The sequence below is a fragment of the Aspergillus neoniger genome (genome assembly GCF_003184625.1).
Source record: "Aspergillus neoniger CBS 115656 unplaced genomic scaffold BO87scaffold_27, whole genome shotgun sequence".
NCBI classification, from domain to species: Eukaryota; Fungi; Ascomycota; class Eurotiomycetes; order Eurotiales; family Aspergillaceae; genus Aspergillus; species Aspergillus neoniger.
Window position 1 is genome coordinate 282,753 of NW_020291155.1, and position 22,018 is coordinate 304,770.

Genomic DNA, 22,018 nt, shown 5'->3' on the forward strand with positions numbered 1-22,018 from the left:
TGAATGGCTTCACGTGACACCGCGCCACCGACGTGATCCCCGCGACACGTGCCGTTATCTCCAACTTAGCAGTTGTTCTTCATTCCCGCCATTGCCTTCACAAAGTTGGGCCTTTTGGTGTTTTGGGCAAGATGCCAGAGGTCATCGACCTCCTCTCCTCCACTCCTCCGCCCCCGATAGAAAGACGCGAGCAGCTGTCCATCCGTCGGGCTCATTCGCACCCGCCTGTCGTGCCCGCCTCGGACTCCATCTTTTCCGACGAGATCGATCTCTCCGCATTTACCTACGATAATCCCATTGAGCAGCCTGCCAAACGACGACGCTTGAGTCATGAAATTACACCCGCTAAAGAAGTGCCGCTGCCACCAGCAAAGAACTCGCTCTTCCTGTTCTCCGATGACGACATAGTCTTATCCTCGGACGGTCCCGCCCCTGCGAAACCTCCGGCCTGGAATGGAGAATCCGACCCGATCGTCTTTACCTCGTCGGCGCCTGAAACAAGACACAATCTACCAGTCAGACCAGCCATATCATCGCGTGATATCAATCCTATCTCGATCGACGATGAAGATGATAACATTCCCATTGGCACCCGCAACAACCGACTACGGAGGGAGGAGATCCAGGTGTCCAGCGACCAACTTGATTTCCCAGACGTCAACGATTTACTTGATGTAGCTCAGCGAGTGGAAGCAAATGCATTCTCAAGCCGGACAGCGAACCTACTAGCAACACTGGAAGACCGTTCTCACGGCAGCAATGACGATTCGGTGCGCCGATCGACGAGAGGCCGCAAGCAGTACGACCAGAGCGATGATATAGAGGTCGAAGAGATGCCGCCACCGCGGAAGCCCCAGCGCAAAACCACCAAGGTTACAAGCGAAGAGAAGGAGGCCAAAGCCAGAGAGCGGGAGGCGGCCAAGGTGCAACGAGAACGAGATAAACAGCTCGAAAAGGAGCGCAAGCAGAAAGCCAAGGAGGATAAAGCCCGCGAAAAGCAACTAGCAGCGGACATTGCTGAGGTCAACAAACTCAAGGTGGACAAGAAGGATTCCACGCATGAGATGTTAATTGACCTGGCCTCTACTTTTACCGACACAAGTCTCGGCAACCAAACATCAGAGCTCATGCGTCTTCTCAAAGTTGATCTCACGTTCTTTCCCAGTGCCATTCCAAATATCGTCAAGTGGCGTCGCAAGGTCCGAGCTACATACAATGACTCCCTGGGACACTGGGAACCGTGTGCACTTCACATCCGTGAGGAAGAGGAGCATGTGTTGTGCTTAATAGCGGCTCAGGACATTATCGATATGATCGTGCCTCCTCCATCAGGCGAGCCAAGAAACACTGTCAGCGAACACGTTCAACGCTTAAAGTCTGCCTACCCAAAGTCTCGGCCGATCTACTTGATTGAGGGTCTAACGAGTCTGATGCGGAAGAATAACAATGCGCAAAACAGAGCCTACCAAGCTGCTGTGCGACGACAATTTGAAGACACCTCTGCTCGTCCATCAGGTCGGAGAAAACAACAGCAAGCCGAAACTATCACACCTATAGACAGCGACACGGTCGAAGACGCTCTGCTCGATCTACAGGTGACTCACTCGTGTCTAATACATCACACAAGCTCCCCCGCAGAATCCGCAGAATGGATCAAGAACTTCACCGAGTATATCTCCACTGTACCCTATCGTCGTGAGCGGATGGACCTAAATGACTCCGCATTCTGTATGGACGTGGGCCAAGTCAAGCCCGGCGAGAACCGGTCTGACGCATTCGTCAAAATGCTCCAGGAGGTAAACCGAGTCACGGCGTCAATGGCATATGGCGTTGCGACACAATACCCAAGTGCGATGGATTTGGTGAATGCGATGAGGAAACACGGTCCGGGACTACTAGAAGATGTCAAGGTATGATATCGCTGTATCCCAAAATGTTTGATTACCTCTTCAACTACATACTGACGGTTATACCTTCAGAAATCAGCAAACAAAAACGGCGCCCTCACCGACTCACGCATTGGTCCGGCCGTGAGTAGACGATTGTATAAAGTCTTTATGGGAATGGATCCGACGTCGACTGATATATGAGCACATCTTTCGATCGGCGAACATTGTCCGTCTCTTTTTATTGGAGTTATACTTGCAGCGGTATTGGAGCATATATTCTGGGTTTGTTATTGGCACGGTAGATACGACTTTTACCGGTATACTCACCACTTTTTATTATCACGAATTGGCATTATATTGCGCCCTACATCATTGTTGGTATCAGCTTATCTTGGTTTTCATATCGATTTGACTTCTGTATCGGAAGGAAATTTGTATAACTTCTACCACTACATAATTCTTGAAAGACCCATCTAACTACCCATCAAATAGTCTCTGGTTGGTATCCTAGATAGATGCATTCAAAATTGAGTCAGAAAGATAAAGTCCTCACTATCAAAGCTACTTATTATCCGTCATCGTTTCCCGTTCCTTTATGGGTGGAACAGACTATGAAAGCTATCCCTGGACACGTACCTTCCTCATCACCACCTTAACACCAAACCCACCTCCATGTTTTCACTCATGTAAAAGGAGAAGGTGTACGCAGGGTGGCGACGCTATCCTAGATTCCCGGAACAACTACTCCTACCCGTTACTGAATCCGCCGTCCTGAACAATGGCCTGAAAAATTCGAAACGCACAATCTAAATTGATTGATAATAAAGGCTAATTTGAAACATCGTAAACAAGGAACAGGCTAACTTCCAAACATGCTGTACAGAAAAGGTAATAGTGCTTTTTGTCTGGTTCAGAGCTGCATCAGAAAATGGTTTAGGCGCCCTGATATATCCCCGCGAAGAGACTGTTGAATCCAACGGAGGGAGTTCTGGTAAACTGACTGAACGTAGAGCTGTAGTAGTTTCAGCGCATGACAAAATGGTATAAACAATGCATGAATCATAAACCCAGGCCCATTTGCGAGGTGTTGAAACAAGTAAGAACCAACGAGAAGTACGTCAGTTAGTAGACAATCTACAAAGCCCGCAGATTGATCGCGGAACTTCGCTTGGATACTGTCTTGTGCGTTTCCAGCCCCATTAGCTGGCGGACCGCCGTCTGTGCTGACCGCACACTGTAATCCATCGTCACGGCCACCTCTCCCGGGATGTCCACGAATTGGCCAATGAGTCCGAGATTGTCGATCCCCGGGGGTATCACTTGTGGTCGATCGCCGCGCAAGCGGGGCAACAGGGTTGCCGCTGCTCGTGGAACCACGCAGGGTAGGGTAATCGAGTGGCCTAGGATCCCCTGCACAGGGAAATTCAGTTGATTTAATATCTCTTCCATGATTTCTTGTCCCGAGCATTCAAGCATGGGTTTCTTGACGTAGTCGCCCTCCCGCTCGGGGTACATTGCGTAGCCCCAGAGCACCTGCACGTGCGCAGGTTGATCGGGGAATAGAGGCTGCTGGGGGAGATTGATGCTGAGGAGCCAGGGAGTGTCTTTGAGGGTGACGAAAGTGCCGCTTCCTACTTTGTCGCCGGTGAGGGCGGTAAAACGGTTGAAGAACTCGGGGGAGGAAAAGGTGACGGTAAAGGATTCCAGGCGGGACTCTCCCATGCGTGTGCAGAAGTTGTATGCGTTCCCGAAGATAGGGTTCTTAGTGGATAGCTCCAGCCACAGAAGCCAGTTCTCGTCCAAGTCTTTCTCGATCTCCATTAGTTCCAGGGATGGTGGGGACGTATTGGTGCCCGTTGTGGAGCCGGACATAACCGAGCCTAGTGACACCAGCACGATGTCCCGCGGCCCCAGGTTTATCGTCTGCTCGGGCTTATCTTCATGTATGGCTTTGATGGCTGATACCCGGTGTGGATCGCTGCTTGAAGGGGTAGTGATGATATCAGTGACTGTCGTGTGAAAGCGGAAGTCTACGCCCCGGGACCGCAGGAATTGAGCGACCGGTGCGACGATAGACTCGTGCCGGTTGAAACGGCCACCATCTAGCTTCCGGCGAAGGTGGATCTCGTGAATGCTGTGCATGTAGTGTTGAAGGTAGCGCCGGAACTCGGCTGCACTATGGACAGGCTTTATGCCAAAGCTAGGAGGTTGTTAGGGATGAGCAATAGATGATACAGAGGTACGACTCACGTCGTGGAAAGTAGCATCCAGTAGCAGCTTTTGAAGAAGCTATTGCTGAAATGGTCGCAGATGCGCGAGCGGCCCAGGGACTTGTCCGATTTTGAAACCAGCATAAAGAGGTCCACGCGGTCGCGCAGTCCCAAACTCGCTCGTTTGGCGTCAATGCGTTCAAGACTATGTTTATGACGGGTGAGGAAGCGAGTATGAGGACGATCTTTAATGGCTTCGGTGGCCCAGAACTCGTCAAGGTCTTCGAGGACGGTCTGGTTTGACTTTGTCCTAGAGGGAACCAGGGAGAGAAGTTCTTCCATACAGGCGTCGTTGAATGGAGGCACCCCTCCTGCCCGGCAATCATATCCATTGATCGGGTCGCCCGTACTGATAGTCCCGCCGCCAGCTTGACTGAGGGTTTCAAGGATGTGAACACGAGATGGAGGCACATGCGCTTCCTGAATGAGGTGTACAGCTGCAGTCAGAGAAGAAATGCCAGCCCCTAGAATCCACGCATCCATCCCCTCTGGCGACCGGCGCTCAGGCGGAGGAGTTGGCGGTGCCGAAATGGAAGACATGACGGACAATGGTTGTTACTGCTTAATCGAGACAGCCACGAGGACAGCCAACCAGTATATAAAGCGACGCCCACGGCGTTCTGGACTTCACGGGTGTGGCGGGAAGGTTTCTGATGTCAAGGCTCGCCGATATCCTGACACTCTGGGAGAACCATGGTTCGCAACGGTTAGACCCACGCTGACGACACAATGATTTGCTTGCGCGAGATAGGCAGTGTATTCGATCCAGATAATATTCGTTCTAGCAAAGTCATCTTAGGCCGTGTTCATTCTAGAACTGGCCCACGAAAATATACCTCTGGCTGGTTACTTGTTACTGCCAAAGGGACACTGTCCCCTGTGTTCCTTTTCCAATACTTCTACAAACTCACCCACGGACTTTCGTCCCTTTCCTTCGAAGTACCTCGGTCCCAAATTGGCTACATCAAAGCCCCCGGGGTAGTAAGTTTCGCCATCATCGCCGGGAAGTGGAAGGCCTAGGGCCCACGTCAACCACGCCGCTGGACCCCAGCGGTTCCAAACGGTTGGCTGCACGTAGTACGGCATTCCTTTCCAAACTCGAACATAATACCGACCGTCTTCATTAGAAGTATCGCTGAAAACTTCTTGTCGGAGAACCATCGGCCGAGGAAGCCCAAGGTATCGCAGAAAATACTTCCGTAGGGCTACTAGCCCCGTAAAAATCCTCCGATACCGCATAGGTGGCGCCTCGTACCTAATTTATCAGCACATGGTTCTCGGCATAAGCCATCATAAAGAATGTGTTATGCAAGAAAAGCTCACATCATTGCTTCCCGCAATCTATTGTCCATCACACAGGTGGCAAAGCCGACAGCGACGCCTCTCACCCACTCGGGAAATCCGTAAACAATGACATCCATCGTCTTGTTCGCGACCAGTCTGTTCCGGTGGTCGGGTCTCATGTTCTCTTCTTCATAATGGTCACTCCACTGCCGGAGCTCTTCCAAGAAATGCAGGCCATCTCTGAACCCGCTTTTTCCCGACGGTAACGCATGATAGCTGATATCCACCGCATCTCCCAGGCTCTTCCAGTAAGTTCCAATAGCATACTGTTCCAACTCCGTCATTGTCCTCCACTCGAACCGCTCCACAAAGCGGATGGGTTCTGTGGCGAATAGGCTCAGAGTATAGAGCATGTCAGACTCGAGGATTCTACCGCTGGCACGGTATCCGGAGTGTAGGAATTTGGTTCGGGCAATGGCAGTGCGCGCACGAGAGGAAGTAGGAGGGCATGTCACGAACTGACCGATAAGGGCACCCGTATCTGCATAGCGCTTGAAGGATGTGGCAGGGTCTGAAAGCTGGGAAGTATGCAGAAGGAGGGAAGAGATGGTCGGGATGCCGTATGTCTGGGATGGGAGATCACATGTGATTAGTAGGATTCCATGACGAGGGGAGGTAAGGAGGAACAGTTACCCGAAAGAGTGCAAACTGAAGGGCTTTCACTGCAGTTGTAGGGAACTCGAGTTGCATTATGTTCTTTTGTATGGCCCACGCATCATGGACGGTCATTTGAGACATAGACGCACGGTTTGCATACTGTGGGTAGTCGCGGTAGAGATTGCGAACGCGCTGGAAGCGAAGAGTGGAGACGAGGAGAAGGTAGGCGAGGAAGGCGAGTGTGAGGGTGATGGGAAGCGAGACTGGTAGTTGATGGATTGAAGATGTGAGAGTGGTAAGGGAAAAGGCGGTTGTAAGGGGCATGATGATGATGATGATGATGATCACTGGTGCGGAGACTTGATGATGGATTCAAAATCCTGGGATGGTTGAATAGATCTATGATGAAGTTGAGATGCTCCACTAGGAAGGTCCGTCGGTCTGTGGTGCCCATTATATACTACAACCGCACGAAGACAGAAATCACATCCCTGTGTATCATCATTGTCCCATACATTCTTTCCTATGGTCAGCAGCTCAATGCCTGTGGTATACATCCTCTATAGTTGCACCCGTCGTAACGAGTTCATATGCCACTATCTTGAACGGTAACGCGGACCGAGGATGGGGAGCGCGGGGTGCCGATCACTAAGGTCGATCACTCGAATTGATGAGCTAGTCAGGGTGGAACAAATGGGGATTATGTGCAGCAAGTCCGATAACCCTTGCCGGAGAGATAAATCCGAGATCATACGAGCATCTTGTCTATCCGCAATACGCTGGTTGAAACCGCGGTGGCCTATGAGACGCCGCATCTTGGAAGGGCAGATATCGTATTCAGCGTATTCCTAGATGAAAAAGGATAATACGTCAGTGATCAAGGAACACAAATGACATGTGCTGAATAACCTCGGATGGTGTGGAGCTGATGTGGTGGTTGTCCACGGAAGAAAATGCACGTAACCGCGGGGTTGAATGAGGAGTGGTAGCACAACTTCTCAATCAACCGGATACCTTCCTTCAGTACTGCCAGTCATACTATTATATACCAATCAGTCTTTCACTTGCCGAAGTCAGTCTCATCTTGGGCAGGGTGTAGGGCGGACTCCTGCCCATTTGAATCCCTATAGAAAATATAGTAGAATGATTAAGTACTAAGTAGTATACTAGAAGGTAATGACTGCATGGGGTCTGCCAGGGATCAGCTGACACGGTGTAAGCCATGTGCTACACCATCTCCTCTTTCGCTCTCATCTCGCGATCAATCGACACTTCAACCATTATGTCCCGGACCCCAGCTAAGCTGGGAGTTTCATCCACACTACCACGCACACGCGTACTGTATGCTGAAGCTCGCACTTGCGACCACTCATCCACTGATCCCGTTTCTGCAAAGGACAGCGGCCTCGGCCATGACAATGACCTCATCATCTGCGCGCGTTTTGAAGAGGCGCTGGAATCGGATGTCTGGGCCCGCATGGCGCAACATTTTATCTTGAATGTCTTTGTGACGCGGTGGAATATCGGGCGCATCAATATCACCGAAGCACATATGATTCCCAAATCAAGTTCGACAATGGACCATATGGACTGGAGGTATCCGTTTGCTGGGAGGCATTAGCAATTTTCATCGTTTGACCCAGGGGGTCGATGGGTTGGCATACTGGTAGCATCTGCCGTCACGTATCTCTTGAACGTGATCATACGCAGAAACCCGACGGCACAGACCCTTTTGTCATTGTCAGTATTACAGTCAACCAGTTTAACAATTTGCGTAGCAGGAAACATACAATCCACCAAAGCCAAAAAGAAGACTTAATTCCACCTTCTGTCGGGGCGTCAGTTTCATTCCCCAAACCACAATCAAGGGCACCAAGATCAATACGAAGTTCTCAGCCAGCGCAATTGACCCAGCTATGATGTAAAATGTATTTCGCCCACGCATGCAGCTGCCATCAATATGTTTGATCCAGAAATAACGCACAGGCCAGCATTGGAAGATGCTGACAAGCAGGGAAGCAATGCCCCAGGCAAGCGTGAACACGATCAATGCAGTGGTAAGCTTCCGCCAATATGTGATGGCTCCGAAAAGCTTGCGGAGCAGAACGAGATAGGAAATCTTCACGAAGACGTGGCCTAATACCCAGAATTTCGTTGAGCACCAGAAGAGCTAGTTCATTTGGTTAGAACTTGACCGTAAAGCGGGAGGTGGGTATACTCACCAAGGTGACTGTTCCTCTGGTAGGCCTGGAGAGGGACCAGAAATCGTGGCCAACGCCGTTGAATGCCGCTAGATTACATGTAAGCTAATTTACAATGGAACTGGGGTTATGATGTAACTAACATATCACAGTACAGAGGGTTAGCCCGTATGAGAAGACAAGCCCTATGCCCATCAACATATCACCGAGGTCAAATTTCTGACGGACAAGTCGCCGAGAATACAACCGGAGAATGAAGAAGAGGGTTGTCACAACACATGCCACAATGGGGACAACAACGAGGGTGATGCCCCAATGATTGAGTGGTGTCATGGAGGCTGATGGGATGCAGAAAGCTGTGCTTGCATCGACACATTCATCTGGGTTGGTATGAGTTTTATTCTAGCAATGTAACGGGGCTTAACGTCCTGTATACAGGACTATATACTTTCTTCTTCATTCTCGCGGCGTCTCCTAACAATCACGGTCGGGTAAATCTATTTAATCGGCCCGCTGTAGGAACGCAGGAACCCTCTTCGGCCGAATTTGCAGTGATGTCAACGTGTCCGCGGCAGTGGCGACTACCCCAATCAACAATTTGCCGCACTCCGAAAGTCAAAAACGAACACCCGGGCATCTTCCGCTGAAGTTGAAAGACCGGAGGCCAGATTGACTCGGCCATATCGCGGATTGCCGCCGATGAGAAGTATCATGATTGGTCTTTTACTTCGATCTCTGATCCGTTGTAGGTCATCCTGTTCCTCTTCCAGTATATCCCCCGGTACCCCAGGGACGACTCAAACGACTCCGCTTCATCTCGGCTCCGCTACTACATCTGGCGTAACCAGACGGCCGGGTCCGGAACCAGACTATTTCGGCCGTAAGTGTCTGACACTCTTAGATTCCTCCATCTCTGTCTTGCGTATTGACGGCCTTGTTGGGTCACGAGGCTCGTCAAACTGAGCCGCCTACATCACCACGTTGCCAATGCTCAATGTGAGATTTGCAGCGTAACAGAAAAGGACCATTTGCATTCTTGCTATGTCTCATTACCGAGTCTATGCTCCTATGCAGCTATCCTGTGTCCTTGGACTTGCTGTTCGTGGATTATGTGCTCATCCAGTCGTTGCTCTGAGAACCATTCTTTAACATTCTTCCACCGCAGTGTTGTTCGCACATTGCTTGACCAATCTTGATCGAAATGGAGCCATCTGGCATCTGTCAACCTCCAGCGTGGGTCTTCCAGCTCGCCGTCTCTCTCATAAAAGCCCCCGCCGTATCGAGCAATGTTCCAAAGCCACCACAGGGTCAGACGCAGGGGATCGTCTTCACCCTCCACCGAGAGCTGTTTCCGATTGATTGCGAGATCAAGGATCTTGAAAGTCTTCCCTATCTCAACTAGTAGTTTGTACTGATCACGGCGCATATAGTTCCTCCAAAAATCCCGATCGCGCTTTTTGGTCGGTTCCTTGAGCGGCCTTGAATCATACATGAGAAGATATATCCCTCTCTCATCTACTGACTGGAACGGCGACTTGGGTGGCGAGATAGCAGCAACTGCCCAATAATGCCAGGCTAGTCCTTGGACATGGTGCTCTCTCGTAACACAGAGCGTGCCCCAACTCTTATCGTCCTTTGTATGCATATACAGGTCTGCGACGGTGTGTGCGTTGTGCTTGTCGGAGGAGGTGTAACCCCCAATTTTCTTATCACGATCTGCCTTGTCAATGAAAGACACCGGGCGATAGTGAAAAGTAAAGTTGACGTCTAGGTCTTTCAGGTTTCGTCGCATGCTAGCAAGATAGGCCGCTATTGTGTTCAACTCGTCTGTCTTATGGAGTGTTCGGATCTCCCAAGGTAAGTCTGTTGCCGTTGGCAATCCATGATCGGAATCAACCCTATTAATAAAGGCCCATACGGTATCCCGACACGGAATTCCAACAGTGGCCGCACAATACCGTGGTCTCCTGGGAAGCCCATCTGTCCGGATTTCTAAGCTTTTGTGTTGGGTGAAATAGTCAACTTGACTAAACCTGGGACCTTCGGACTCCCCATATTGGTCAGCCATGCTATCATTTTCCAACGGTTCTCCATCTTCATGATTACCATCACTCACAGCATGACCGCCACCTGCATGATCTCCAAATGTACCCTGAAAAGCGAAATCCTCCTTAGCTCCGAAGGACACACTAACCCCAGAAGACCGTTCAGTAAGGAGACCATGTTCAGCAGTATGCGCGGCCGTCCCAACAGGAAGCGACAATGCCCAACCAATTTTCCGTCTATTCCCAGGCACTTGATTCAACTTCAACGTCGAAGTATCCACAGCCGATGATACGGCCCCGGTATCATCTCCTTCTCCCATTTTCCCAGCCGGCACCGCTGGCCCTTCAGCAATTATTTCTGGTGCTCTCAACCCATTCTGATCCCCGAGCAAGTTGCCCGGCATGAAATAGCCACTCATCGGCACATAAGCCCCACCACCTGGGATAGACTTTAGAGATCGACTATGAGCGTACTCCTGAGGAGGCTCTTTCTCGTTTCTCATCTCTTGCGGCTCGACGTTCGCGTCGGTGGCTGTAACGACATTCTGACCGTTGCGTTCGCTTTCGCTTTCGCTGACACTTTCACGTTTTCCCTTCGACTTGAATGTGGGCTTGGTAACGAGGGATGAAGATATTATTGGACAGGTTGCCGTAGGGGCACATGCCATGGGCCTGGGACTTAAGTAGGAGGTTTTGCCTTTGTAGTTTGCTGTAAGGTTTGTGATAATGATTGTGAAGGCAGGCTGACTGTGTTGGGAGGAGTGAAAATAGAAGACGAATAGCCGATGTCGGCTGACTTTGACGTAGATAAAACGAAGAGAATCGATTTTCGTTGATAAGATTGGGTTGGGCGTTGGAATGGTGATCAATCAGTGATTATCCTTCAAATTTGCGGTCGCATTAATATCCTCTTTTTATATCCTTGTCTCTCGTTAGAATTTTATTCCTGAACACAGTAGAAACGAGCAATAGTTTCATCACTACTGCTATCGTACATGCGATACCTCGATCTCATTAACCTAGCTAACATACAAACCGTCATCGTCGGATCATCCCTCCGTCCTATGCTACTGATGCGTCCTAAACGGATTCGTACGCGGGAAATGAGGATTCTCGATATCCCGTCTGGACTTATTTTCCTCGTGGACCTCAATCTCGGTAGTCTTAGTGATGATCGTATGGTCCGAACATCTTCCGGGGGAGACAAAACTATCTTCGTTGGAAGCTACATTCACCAAGCCGGTCTCATCAGCGAATGTATCGAAAAGTGACTGATCGGGTTGACGACGAGCGAGAGGAATTGGTTTCTGTCTTGCTGCTGCTGCTTCGGAGTGGGAGCGTTTGTAGTATGAACCTGCGTAGCGTGTTCGATGCAAGGCAAAGTTGTATGATTGTCGGAGGGTAGGGAGAGTGGCGCAGATTATGATAACGTACATCTGTTGATGGATTGCATGGGCGCCACTTAGCGCATGATAAAAGTATATAGATAGCTTGGCTGTGCTGAGAGGAAGGTTCCTGCTTACCTCAATCCTAGTGGTTCGGAAAACATAGTGTTAGCTTGATTTGTTGTGGTTTAGTAACTATGAACCATGGAGGGGTGAGTGGCGTACGAGTACCATGTTGTAATATCGGCCCATGACCCTGGAGTTTAACGTGTTAAGCTTCGTCTTCGAGTGTCTGGGCCTGCCCGGAACATCGGTGCTTACAGGTTATGTCTGAATGGACCGGGAGGCTTTTTAGAAGAATAGCCTTGACCAAGGTTGCTGCCGCCGCCCTTCTGGGATCAGTTGAGTTTATTTGGTTGGATTGGAGGTACTTACAGGATTCCCGCGCCCATGACAGCTATAACCCCTAGCTTCATTTTCCAGGGCAGCTGGACGGACCAGAAAATGATGACTGGAAACAAGGCCAAGGTAAGGTCGGCGAAAGCGTTGAATGCTGTATGATGTTATTGTCTCGACGCATAGCTACCAGGCAGTGTTGGCACTCACAGGCTTGCGATATCCCAGCAATCAGCTGAAACTTCAAGCTAAAGCAGGAGCCGGGAACCTCTGGCCGCCAGATCTTCTCCGCAGGCCGGCAGTACCCCATAATGGCAATGATGGCCAGCACATTCCAAGCAATGGATATTACACTGAAGATATACAGGAACCATCGTTTTGCCAGGGACGCTGTCTGGCCCATTAAGCGCAGCAGGAAGACGGCCACCGATAGCTTGCCTGTTGTGGTGCTGACCATGGAGAAGTTGGGTGCGATGACGGTATATTTGAAGGCCTCGATTTTCCATTCCCCATTGGAAATATCGGCCATGTGTTTCCCCAGCCCATAATGCACGCCGGTTTGCGCTAACCCTGAACATACAACAGCGCTCAACTGCATCCATGCGGCGCCTGGGTTAGCCGCTATTTTTTGCGGTGGGATCTTGCAGGGTTAACTTACCAAGGAAAGAACAATAAAGAAGTCGTCCCAGCCTGCTTTGCGAGTCAGTATTAGCCGGGTGTACAACCGAATGGCGACGACTATGATCGCCACGCTTCCAAAGCTCCAGGACACGGCAGTGATCTGTGGGCCTTTGTCGTCAGGCATTGTGGCCGGACTTAACAATATATCATTGTTGCTCCAGCAAGGGGGGGGGTCTTTGGAGGTCCTTGAAATATAAAGCTGTACCGAGCAGGCGTGTTCCCGATCGAGCGATATAGTCGATACTTGATTATTTACGAGACTATTAGACGGACACAAAGAGGTTCTTTGTTCAGCCGTCGAGCGATACATCGACTATCAACACATGGCGTGCGGTATGGCCATGTCTCGGGATTTGCCGTGATTTGGTCGTCGGGGCATACGAAGGGATCGACTGCCAGATGCCAAAAGACCCACTTGTAGGGGATTCCCTTCGGCCTGTGCTTTTGCTAGGTAACATAGCTCGCAGTATTCAATTATAAATTAATGAATAACCACTTCAAGATTTATAATTAAAATTATAAACTTGTCTACTTTCAATTTTTAAAGCATTTTTCACAGCAGGCGCCTTTCGTCCGGGCATCAGATAGACGAGCCCAGTGTGTGCGGACCAATTTTTGGGCAGCCTGTAACATAGCACCAATATGCGCAATGACCTCCGGGAACCTCCGAAAGCATTCAGAACTTCTGTCACGGCGTACTGTCCCTTTCAAGTATCTTGAAGGATTGGAAGCAGAGCTCAAGTCAAGGCTCGGAATATCCATAGCGCTTCCGCGAGGCACCGGCGCGGCGCTAATGCAGCCAGAGCGTGTGGCGCGTGGGAGGACGGCACCTAGGTGACGGAACTGACAGCCGGTGGCGGCCCTTTACAGTCCTATCCAACCCTCTTTTCATGATGGCGCTGCTAGCTGTTCTAGTCTGGTCTTGCGGGCCTCTGTTGATCACCAAAAGTACTACATGTTGGCCTAGCTGGGCGCTTACCCCCAACTCTGATTGAGGTGACAGGTCCACCCGGTGCACCCCGTCCTGCGCCTCCTGCCATAACGAGTAAAAGGCCGTCGTAAAGCTGTACCTGGCTAAATCGGAACAATAAGGCTCCCGACCATTGTAAAAGGACAGGCCTTCCCTTCTCCCCTGTTCCCTGTAGTGCTGCTTCCCGTGCATATCTTCATCATGTCTAGCAATAGTTGTCACGCCAATGGCGTCTCTCAAAAGCCATTCAACGATCTGATTCGGCAGGTCGCGCAGGCTGCAGATGCTTTTCAAGATAGTCACAACGAAGCGGATCGCTTGGCTGCCCTCCATGCGGCGCAGAGGCTGGTGGAGGTGTTTCAGAAGCCGCAAGATGCAGTGTATAATCTAGCTTACTCGGTACTAATATCCTCTAAGAAAAGATGAGCACGAAGTACTGACCCGTACCAGTCCACTCAAGTGATGTGTGTGCGCATCGCCATGGATCTTGGTATTTTCTCCACGCTCAGTGAGCGGAATGGTCCAGTTACGCTGGAGGACCTGGCAGCTACCAAAGGGGCAGATCTAGTCCTGACTGGTACTGTTATCCCAATCACGTCTATGAGTCAGCTGCTAAGATATTCTGAGCACAGAAAGGGTGCTGCGTATCCTTGCAGGGATTGGATACGTTGCAGAACATGATGTACGGGTCTACATCCCCACAAAGATGACCAGGCAGATGACAGACAGGCTTAGTGGGGCCGTAGTGAGATTCATGTAAGTTAGTCACATAGGTGGCATGGCCAAACTGACAGAACGTTAGCTTCGATATAGGTATGCCTACCTTGGCTAAAGTACCCGAGTTTTTGCGTATGACAAACTTCCGAAACCCATCTGGTGCTCTGAATGGTGCATTACAGTACGCAGAGAAGACAGAAATGTCGCTGTGGGACTGGGTGCCGACCAAACCAGGTTTCTTGGACGTTTGCAATACTTTCATGGAAGCGGACCGCGGGAGCCGGCCTAGCTGGCTCGAATGGTTTCCTGTCAAGGAGAGGATTATTGACGGATTCAAAGAGGACGAAAGTAATGTCCTCTTGGTAGACGTAGCCGGTGGGCGCGGCCATGATTTGGTTGCTTTTCAATCCAAATTCTCTGGAGTGCAGGGACGGCTCATCTTGGAAGATCTGCCTCATGTCGTGGCTGAGGCTACTCAGCACCCCAAAATTGAGCATGTATCGTTTGACCTGTTCCAGGCACAGCCAATACAAGGTATACTCGCTGGTTAACACTTGAAACGCTTCTTGTCCCTAGTCTGACTGTATGCCTCCGCAGGTGCCCGCACCTATTACATGAAATTCATCCTTCACGACTGGTCAGACGAGGAAAGTCGCCTGATCCTGAGCCATCTTGGAGCAGCAATGAAAAAGGGATATTCCAAACTGATAATCGAGGAATTCGTATTGGCAGACAAGGAATGTGCGATGCTGCCAGCCATGTGGGACTGGGAGATGTTGATTTTCTGTAACAGCATGGAGCGAACGGCTAGTCAATGGACGAAAGTGCTGGATTCGGCTGGCTTCAGGATTGTGAAGTTTTGGGCACCCCCCGGTGACGGACAGAGCATCATCGAGGCGGAGTTAAAAGAATCTGCTGAAGACATGAAATCAGCACGGTCAAGCCATATATAACCGAGAAGCTGATAAAGTTGTAGGATTAGAATACCCTAGATTCTCGGGCTCATGGCCATTAGCTTCAATTCGACGATCTTTCCCCCTCTATTTTGGCACCGTAACAGAGACTTACTTGGTAGACCTAGGTAGCCAGTGCCAGCGCAGAGATGAGCTGGGAGATGAAGTAGATAAATAGGATGCTGAACTCATAGGTCTCTCTGGAGAAAGGGAAACACGTGGTCCAGTGGAAACTACTACCACGCGTCAGTCAGCTGACCCACTCCCGTCTTCTCATCATCACCAACTCAGATATCATTAACTGACCAGTTCATCGAACATAGTTATGGTGAGTGGGCGCTCGGTGCCTGTATCTGAAAGACAGAGCATATGCATCAGTGAGCTGTCTTTGAATGCTTCCACAAAGTTAGTCCCCACCCCTGCTCCGAGACTCGCTATTACTATGGTTGCGATAAGTTGTGAAATGGTCTACTTGTTACAGCCACTATGCCTGAGATCTGCTGACTGTCAACGATACAAAGTACCCCTGTCCTCAATTGCCAGGGGAAACTAACCCCAGGTCCTGGAAGACCCTACACGTATGAAATATCCCTCAGCACTGATGAGGCTTCTCCGAATCCAGGGCGTCCATGGACAACGCAGAAACGATAAGGGCACCTTCCCAGCAACAATATGGTCTTTCATTGTCCACTCAATGACACAGCCCTAGAGCGAGTTGTATTGTGTCATATCATGAGATAAGGATACAGCATCTGGAACTTGGAGAAGTGTCGGAACATAGCTAAACGTACAGTGCAGTTGGGCCTCGATGTACTCCGCAGGACAATCCTACCCGGATGTGTTGCCTGCCACGTAGCAGCCAATTGGAAGATTTAGAACACATCACCACGCCACCTAAATAGCGAAGAACAGACCGTGCAATCCCAGATTTGTATGTATCTTCCTTGGTCTAAATCTGAGCGCAAAGATGAGACTGATCAACGCCAGAACTTACCAGTTGGAAGAATACCTCGACAGTGATATCCCCGAATATGCAATTCTATCACATACGTGGGGAAAGAATGAGATTTTCTTTCAAGATCTTCAAGCACTGTCAACAGGCTCCAGGTACTGGGATCGTGTGGTAGGCAAGGAAGGATTTCTCAAGATCAAGTATACCTGCCAGCAAGCGATCAGGGATGGTCTGGATTACGCTTGGGTTGATACATGCTGTATCAACAAAAGCAGTAGTGCGGAAATCTCTGAAACTATCAACTCCATGTTCCAATGGTACATGCGATCAAGCAAGTGCTACGTTTACTTGTCTGACATCCCCAGCGACTACGGTGAGATTCCGCTCAATGAGCAAGCCGGAAGCTCTGTCGAACCCGCCAGAAGACGCAGGCCTAGTAAATACGATGCGATGATCAATGGGCCCTTTGCAAAATGCCGCTGGCTCACCCGAGGGTGGACATTGCAGGAGTTGATTGCGCCTAAGGATTTGACCTTTTATGGGTCTGGTTGGAACTTCCTTGGTACAAAAGCATCAATGACAGCCCTCCTCTCTACCGTCACTGGAATCGACCAGCGCGTTCTTAGAGATTCGACAGACACAAAAGATTCACTGAGATCAGTATGTGTCGCACAGAAGATGTCATGGGCAGCTAAGAGGCGGACTTCCAAGATAGAGGATGAAGCATATTGTCTCCTCGGTCTGTTTGATGTTCATATGCCTATCCTCTATGGCGAAGGCAAAGGTGCATTTATTAGACTTCAGGAGGAAATCATCAAGAGTTCCGATGATCACACCATTTTCGCATGGAACTATTGCGATATTGAGCAGGAGAGCCAGTATACCGTCCTTGCTCCGTCCTCATCCTGCTTCCTCAAGAATGTCGTCCAGTGGTCACGTCCGCGTAACAGTGGGCCATACACAATGACCAACCGAGGCCTCCGCATCCCGCTTCCCGTCATATATCAAAACAGGTCTAAGGATGGCTGCCTCGCGCTCTTGGACTGCCATTATGAGGATGATGTCACAGGCGCCTTGGCCCTTCCTCTCACTCCTCGATCCGACGGCACCTTTGATATGGATTATGATATCTCGCGGGGGCGGGTAGTGAGAGTTGACTTGGGACTAGAAACAACAGCCATAACTCGAGACCTCTATATCCGATCACAGTCCAATGTTCCCGACCGAGGACCACAATTGACATGTCAATTCAACATCAATCAAGATGATTTCAGAACAATGAGTCTGCGCATAACGGAATACTATCCATCGCGTATCTGGGACGCTGAAAATCACAGACTACGACTTACCTCCAACGACTCGACTTCCCTGGAAACATGGGCTGCTGTTAGGTTACAAGACTCCTCCGAAAGAGCCATAGGAGTCGTGTTTCACGTGTCACCACAAAGAAGGCCAGAGAGCACTGCGACCTTCAATTTACATGGCTGGATCTACATGCAGACTATGAGGCCCGAAATGACCCTCTCGCATGTAGTCGATCAGGTCATTCGCGGCTGCGCCTCGGCTTCAGCTTATGAATACGGGAACCATGGATCCTATACCCTTGCCTTAGGCCGAAGACATAGCATGGTTGCGACCAACACTGTAGTCAGTGGGAATGGCTCAGAGACGCTCATGAACGTGACTGTGGCTGATCTGTATTCGCCTTGCACGTTGCGATGTGTCTTTGGCGCGACCCCGAAACCCCCGAAAACTGCAGAAACAGTTTCAAAGGAGAAGGATCTGCGAACAAGCGTGTCTACAGATTAGCCAGAGGAGGATCTCTGAGACCCGGTTATACAAAGAGGTTCGGTCAGGCGCTTATGTATTTAGTTAGTGTCTGCTTGAGATGACTTCCAGTAATTCGCTAGAACTTTCAATCTTTGTAGTGCGTATCTCAAAGGCAGTCACAAATTCCCTCCCCTCGCTACCAACATCGAAGCAGCCCACAGTATCAATAGCTACCAGCTCTCTTCTTGTACACCTCTCCCTTCACAAGACTTGGCTTGCGATACCCACTCTGCACCACCGCATTAGCCTGCAACCGCAACCCATCCAACTTGTACGAGTTCTCATCCATAGCCCAGATGGTATGAGCAAGATAATTGCTCCCATTATAGTTCAAGATACCCTCTGGGACGGGAAAGCTAAGTTGCGGGCCGATGTGATTGACTACCAACATAATCCATTAGCCCACTCAAATAAAAATCACAGCGAAAAGAGAAGAAAGAAGAAAAGAGGGGATGCCTAACATACCATACTTCCCAAACTGCCACCCATTCACAAACAACTCCGACCGAAACCTCGCAGGCTCCGATCCATCACCAACTGTAGTACTATTCTCAAACACAACACTAATAGGCACATCATACCCATCAGGAACATTCAGGTCGAATGTCGTCGCGAAGAATCCTACCCCGGGCGCCTCATCCTCCGGAAGTCCATCAAACGGTGACCTCTTCGTCCACGTCTCCACCGGCGCACCGGGGAGGTGATACCCCTTTCGCTCAGCGAAGAAGGCACCCTCATTGAGTGGACCTCGAGTTAGATCAGCATAATGCTCTCCGCCGAAGTTACCCGTTATTTTCCACGATATGGCAGATTTGTCGTCGCGGCCGTGGAGAGTGTAATCTAGGATTCCACGTGGATCTTTCATGAATTCGCCGTTCGCGGGGAAGTTCTCGTCGTTGCCAAGATGATCGATTAGGATCGTTAACGTGTAGGTGGTCCCGGGAGTGAGAGAGAATGGGAATGTGACTTTGGTTGGAGAACATATACAACGGGTCTCCTGGCCAGGAGGCGAGGAATGTGTTGTTGAGCCAGATGGAGTAGCCGTAGGCGTAGCCTCCTTCGGTGAGGAGGTAGAGGGAGGTCTCATTGCCGGTGGCCGTGAAGGTGCCTCTGTGGAGGAGGGAACCACCGTTGTAGCCGTAGTCGCTGGCGTAGAGGGATGTTGGGGTGGTTAGGTTGCGTGGGTTTGCGGTCGTGGTGTGCGTGCATGGGGTCCAGAGATCGTCGTTGTATGTGGAATCGTCGACCTCTGGGAGGGTGTTGAGGTAGTGCCAGTCGAGGGTTGTGAGGTCTGGTAGGCTGATGTTGGGCTTTTGGTAGGTGAGGGTGCCGGTGAGACGGCCAGATGTGACGCTGGTTTGGACGCTTTGGTTGTTGAAGAAAATTCTGGTCACTGGCTGAGGGGCGGAAATGAGCTCGAGGGTAGTGGTGGTGTTGATATCGCCTGTCAAATAGAGGGACTTGCCAGTGAGTTCGGCAGTTCGTAGAAGATACCCGGCCTTGACGATGACAGATCGGTTGGCGTGAGACTGAGAGACGTGTCGGCCTATGGCCCCTGGGACGGGTAGGTCGAGGACCCAGTAGTTGTATGCCTCGTTGCGCCAGAGGAGATGCACCTCGAGGGTGTTGCCGAAATGCACAACTCGGCGTGAGGGTTGGACTGCCCATTGTATCACGGTGGTCGAGTTGATCTGCTGAATCTGCAAATCGTCGCCTTCAATGAAAGTTGGTTTTCCTATATTTGCAGGGACGGCAAATTCATGAAGCTCATCTTCACCTCCATAGAGAACAACCACTGACTTGGGGCCTGTCTGCTTCCAGGTGAATAGCTCAGCCGAGGAATAAATCAGATTTTCGTTGCCGACGTTGTAGTCGACTAAATGAATTTTTGAATCTCGGCCATTCAAACTTAGTGTTCCACCCAGCTGAGGAATTGTCAAGCTACCGGCGGTAGTGTTCACGCGCAGCTTATATGAAGTCGACTCTTGCGATGTTAACTCTCCATGGCGTACCACGTAGAAGTTGGTGGGAGTCCCGGCTAACCGGGTTACTGCGAGGGATGTGGTGTCCGTGTAGATTCCATAGCTCCCGTTTTCGGGGTGTGACTCGAGGTATGCAGGAGATGCCTGTAGAAAGTTGAACTGTAGCTTCAATTCACTGTATTTCTCGCGGATGACTTCGCGATCTTCGGCGATAGCAGCACCCACATCGTACGAGGTGTAACCACCAGGGTGGCCCAGGTTGCCCCAATTTGTCCCCCCAAAGATCTAGAAGCACAAATCTTTCATTAGCAAAGAAGTAAGATGGTCTATATGCGTATCTAGTAGTCAACTCACCATGTAGAGATTTTGGATAGCAGTGCGAAAGCCGTAATTTATCTTGTAGAAGATGCGTGCGAATTCAGGACCGATGTATGCGGCCGAGGTGTCGACACCAACACCACCCCTAGAGTACAGTATAAGCTTAGAGTGCTTTGCACGATACATATACCCCAAGGTTATCATACCAACCGTCAGGCACCCCACCTTGGAATTCTGAGATGGAAAACGGCGTGGTCGGGCTCTGCTTCTCATGAACTGTTTCATTGTAGGAGAGCAGTGGGTTCACCACAGATGACCAGTTCGACGGATTGGATGCTAGAAGTATATATTCAGCAAAAGCTCAATAAAAATAATCTAATACATACGCGCTGTACTCCAATGCATGGGATAATCATCGAAGCTGTAAATATCCACAGCGCCGACTCCCGTGCCAGGAGCGAAGTTGCCCATAGGTTCGGCATCATTGACGATGAACGGCACAACTACTCCAGCCTTTCGATACTGATCTTCCACGTAGGCCATGTAATCTTTCTGAAGACAGGAACTGTTATAGTCGGGCATAGATTAGTTGTTGATTTGCGTGTAGCCTACGTCCTGCACGCAAGCCGTATACTCGTTTTCGGGTTGAAATAGAATCACCGGGCCACCATTTGTGATCTGCGCCTTCGCGATTATGCGTCCTATGGCCTGCATATATGGAGTGATGGCATCCAAGTAGCCTTGATCTGTAGTCTTGAGACGGCCTTGCACCCTTTCCAACCAGCCAGGAAATCCACCCCCAGAAAGTTCGGCGTTGATATAAGGACCAGGACGAGCAGTTAGATACAAACCGGCTTCTGTAGCCGCCTGAAAGAATTCTTCGAGCGCGAAAACTCCATCCGCCCGGATAGACCCTCGGTCACCTTCAAGGAGGGCCCAATCGACGTAGAAGGACACAGCTGAGAACCCAAGCGCGCGGACTTTCTGGAAGACATCAAGCCAGAGTCCTGGGGATGGGAGACGGAAGGGGTGGAACTCTCCCGATAAGAGAAGAACGCGCTCTCCGTGAACCCGAATGGAGTACTCATCCCACGTCACAATGTCTTGCAGAGAAGAAGCTGTGGTATTGTCCTGGCGAACATATTTTGGGGCGGTAACAAGGCCCAAGCAAGCCTTCGCAGCCAGACCGACAGAAAGCAAAAAGGAGGCCTTCATCGTAGTTTGAGATGCAGCCTAGTGGCTCGGTACAGCTTCACATTACCCTCAAAGCCAATCCACCTTCGCGCATCTTTATACCTGGCTGTCCTTGACACCTCTGATCGGAAGTAAAACGGGCGGTCGGCTATGAGGTCGGCTTCTGGCCACATTGTTGATCAGCAATCCCCAGGGCGGGGAATGCGGAGGACCTGCGATCAGACGTCAGTTTAACCGGTATGTCGACATCAAACTGGGCTAATGCTTGATGCGGGGAAACCTCATGATCACGTC

The 22,018-nt window shown here is 50.3% G+C and overlaps 9 protein-coding genes across 9 annotated transcripts; 4 read left to right on the forward strand and 5 right to left on the reverse strand.

Moving 5' to 3' along the window:
- Window positions 1-98: 98 nt before the first annotated feature.
- Window positions 99-2,367, forward strand: BO87DRAFT_339975 (uncharacterized protein). Its single transcript, XM_025620648.1, has 2 exons — window positions 99-1,910; window positions 1,980-2,367. Exons 1-2 carry the CDS (start codon window positions 132-134, stop codon window positions 2,088-2,090), a joined length of 1,890 nt encoding a protein of 629 aa, XP_025477243.1. The 5' UTR covers window positions 99-131; the 3' UTR covers window positions 2,091-2,367.
- A 656-nt stretch (window positions 2,368-3,023) lies between these two features.
- BO87DRAFT_314257 (oleate hydratase) lies at window positions 3,024-6,424 on the reverse strand (the record flags this gene model as incomplete). Its single annotated transcript, XM_025619650.1, has 5 exons — window positions 3,024-4,089; window positions 4,140-4,596; window positions 5,071-5,414; window positions 5,483-6,069; window positions 6,137-6,424. 5 exons carry the CDS (start codon window positions 6,422-6,424, stop codon window positions 3,024-3,026), a joined length of 2,742 nt encoding a protein of 913 aa, XP_025477244.1.
- Window positions 6,425-7,160: 736 nt separating this feature from the next.
- On the reverse strand, window positions 7,161-8,634 carry BO87DRAFT_388984 (uncharacterized protein; the record flags this gene model as incomplete). The annotated part of the gene is made up of 6 exons (XM_025624881.1): window positions 7,161-7,224; window positions 7,332-7,707; window positions 7,765-7,829; window positions 7,891-8,270; window positions 8,323-8,390; window positions 8,445-8,634. 6 exons carry the CDS (start codon window positions 8,632-8,634, stop codon window positions 7,161-7,163), a joined length of 1,143 nt encoding a protein of 380 aa, XP_025477245.1.
- A 183-nt stretch (window positions 8,635-8,817) lies between these two features.
- BO87DRAFT_119880 (uncharacterized protein) lies at window positions 8,818-9,315 on the forward strand. The gene has a single exon (XM_025617944.1). The coding sequence runs from the start codon at window positions 9,001-9,003 to the stop codon at window positions 9,262-9,264; it is 264 nt and encodes an 87-aa protein (XP_025477246.1). The 5' UTR covers window positions 8,818-9,000; the 3' UTR covers window positions 9,265-9,315.
- Window positions 9,316-9,359: 44 nt separating this feature from the next.
- BO87DRAFT_408723 (uncharacterized protein) lies at window positions 9,360-11,178 on the reverse strand. Its single transcript, XM_025626182.1, has one exon. The coding sequence runs from the start codon at window positions 11,012-11,014 to the stop codon at window positions 9,368-9,370; it is 1,647 nt and encodes a 548-aa protein (XP_025477247.1). The 5' UTR covers window positions 11,015-11,178; the 3' UTR covers window positions 9,360-9,367.
- Window positions 11,179-11,413: 235 nt separating this feature from the next.
- On the reverse strand, window positions 11,414-12,932 carry BO87DRAFT_428414 (uncharacterized protein; the record flags this gene model as incomplete). Its single annotated transcript, XM_025627451.1, has 7 exons — window positions 11,414-11,782; window positions 11,870-11,876; window positions 11,957-11,987; window positions 12,053-12,120; window positions 12,167-12,284; window positions 12,338-12,719; window positions 12,786-12,932. The coding sequence occupies 7 exons, from the start codon at window positions 12,930-12,932 to the stop codon at window positions 11,414-11,416; spliced, it is 1,122 nt and encodes a 373-aa protein (XP_025477248.1).
- A 1,047-nt stretch (window positions 12,933-13,979) lies between these two features.
- Window positions 13,980-15,531, forward strand: BO87DRAFT_339990 (O-methyltransferase; the record flags this gene model as incomplete). The annotated part of the gene is made up of 5 exons (XM_025620649.1): window positions 13,980-14,177; window positions 14,229-14,355; window positions 14,411-14,534; window positions 14,581-15,029; window positions 15,093-15,531. 5 exons carry the CDS (start codon window positions 13,980-13,982, stop codon window positions 15,446-15,448), a joined length of 1,254 nt encoding a protein of 417 aa, XP_025477249.1. The 3' UTR covers window positions 15,449-15,531.
- An 844-nt stretch (window positions 15,532-16,375) lies between these two features.
- Window positions 16,376-18,604, forward strand: BO87DRAFT_120177 (uncharacterized protein). Its single transcript, XM_025617945.1, has 2 exons — window positions 16,376-16,379; window positions 16,436-18,604. The coding sequence occupies exon 2, from the start codon at window positions 16,707-16,709 to the stop codon at window positions 18,207-18,209; it is 1,503 nt and encodes a 500-aa protein (XP_025477250.1). The 5' UTR covers window positions 16,376-16,379; window positions 16,436-16,706; the 3' UTR covers window positions 18,210-18,604.
- Window positions 18,394-21,745, reverse strand: BO87DRAFT_417937 (glycoside hydrolase family 35 protein; the record flags this gene model as incomplete). Its single annotated transcript, XM_025626843.1, has 7 exons — window positions 18,394-18,611; window positions 18,696-19,119; window positions 19,157-20,497; window positions 20,567-20,675; window positions 20,737-20,866; window positions 20,917-21,082; window positions 21,143-21,745. The coding sequence occupies 7 exons, from the start codon at window positions 21,743-21,745 to the stop codon at window positions 18,394-18,396; spliced, it is 2,991 nt and encodes a 996-aa protein (XP_025477251.1).
- Between the last annotated feature and the right edge of the window lie 273 nt (window positions 21,746-22,018).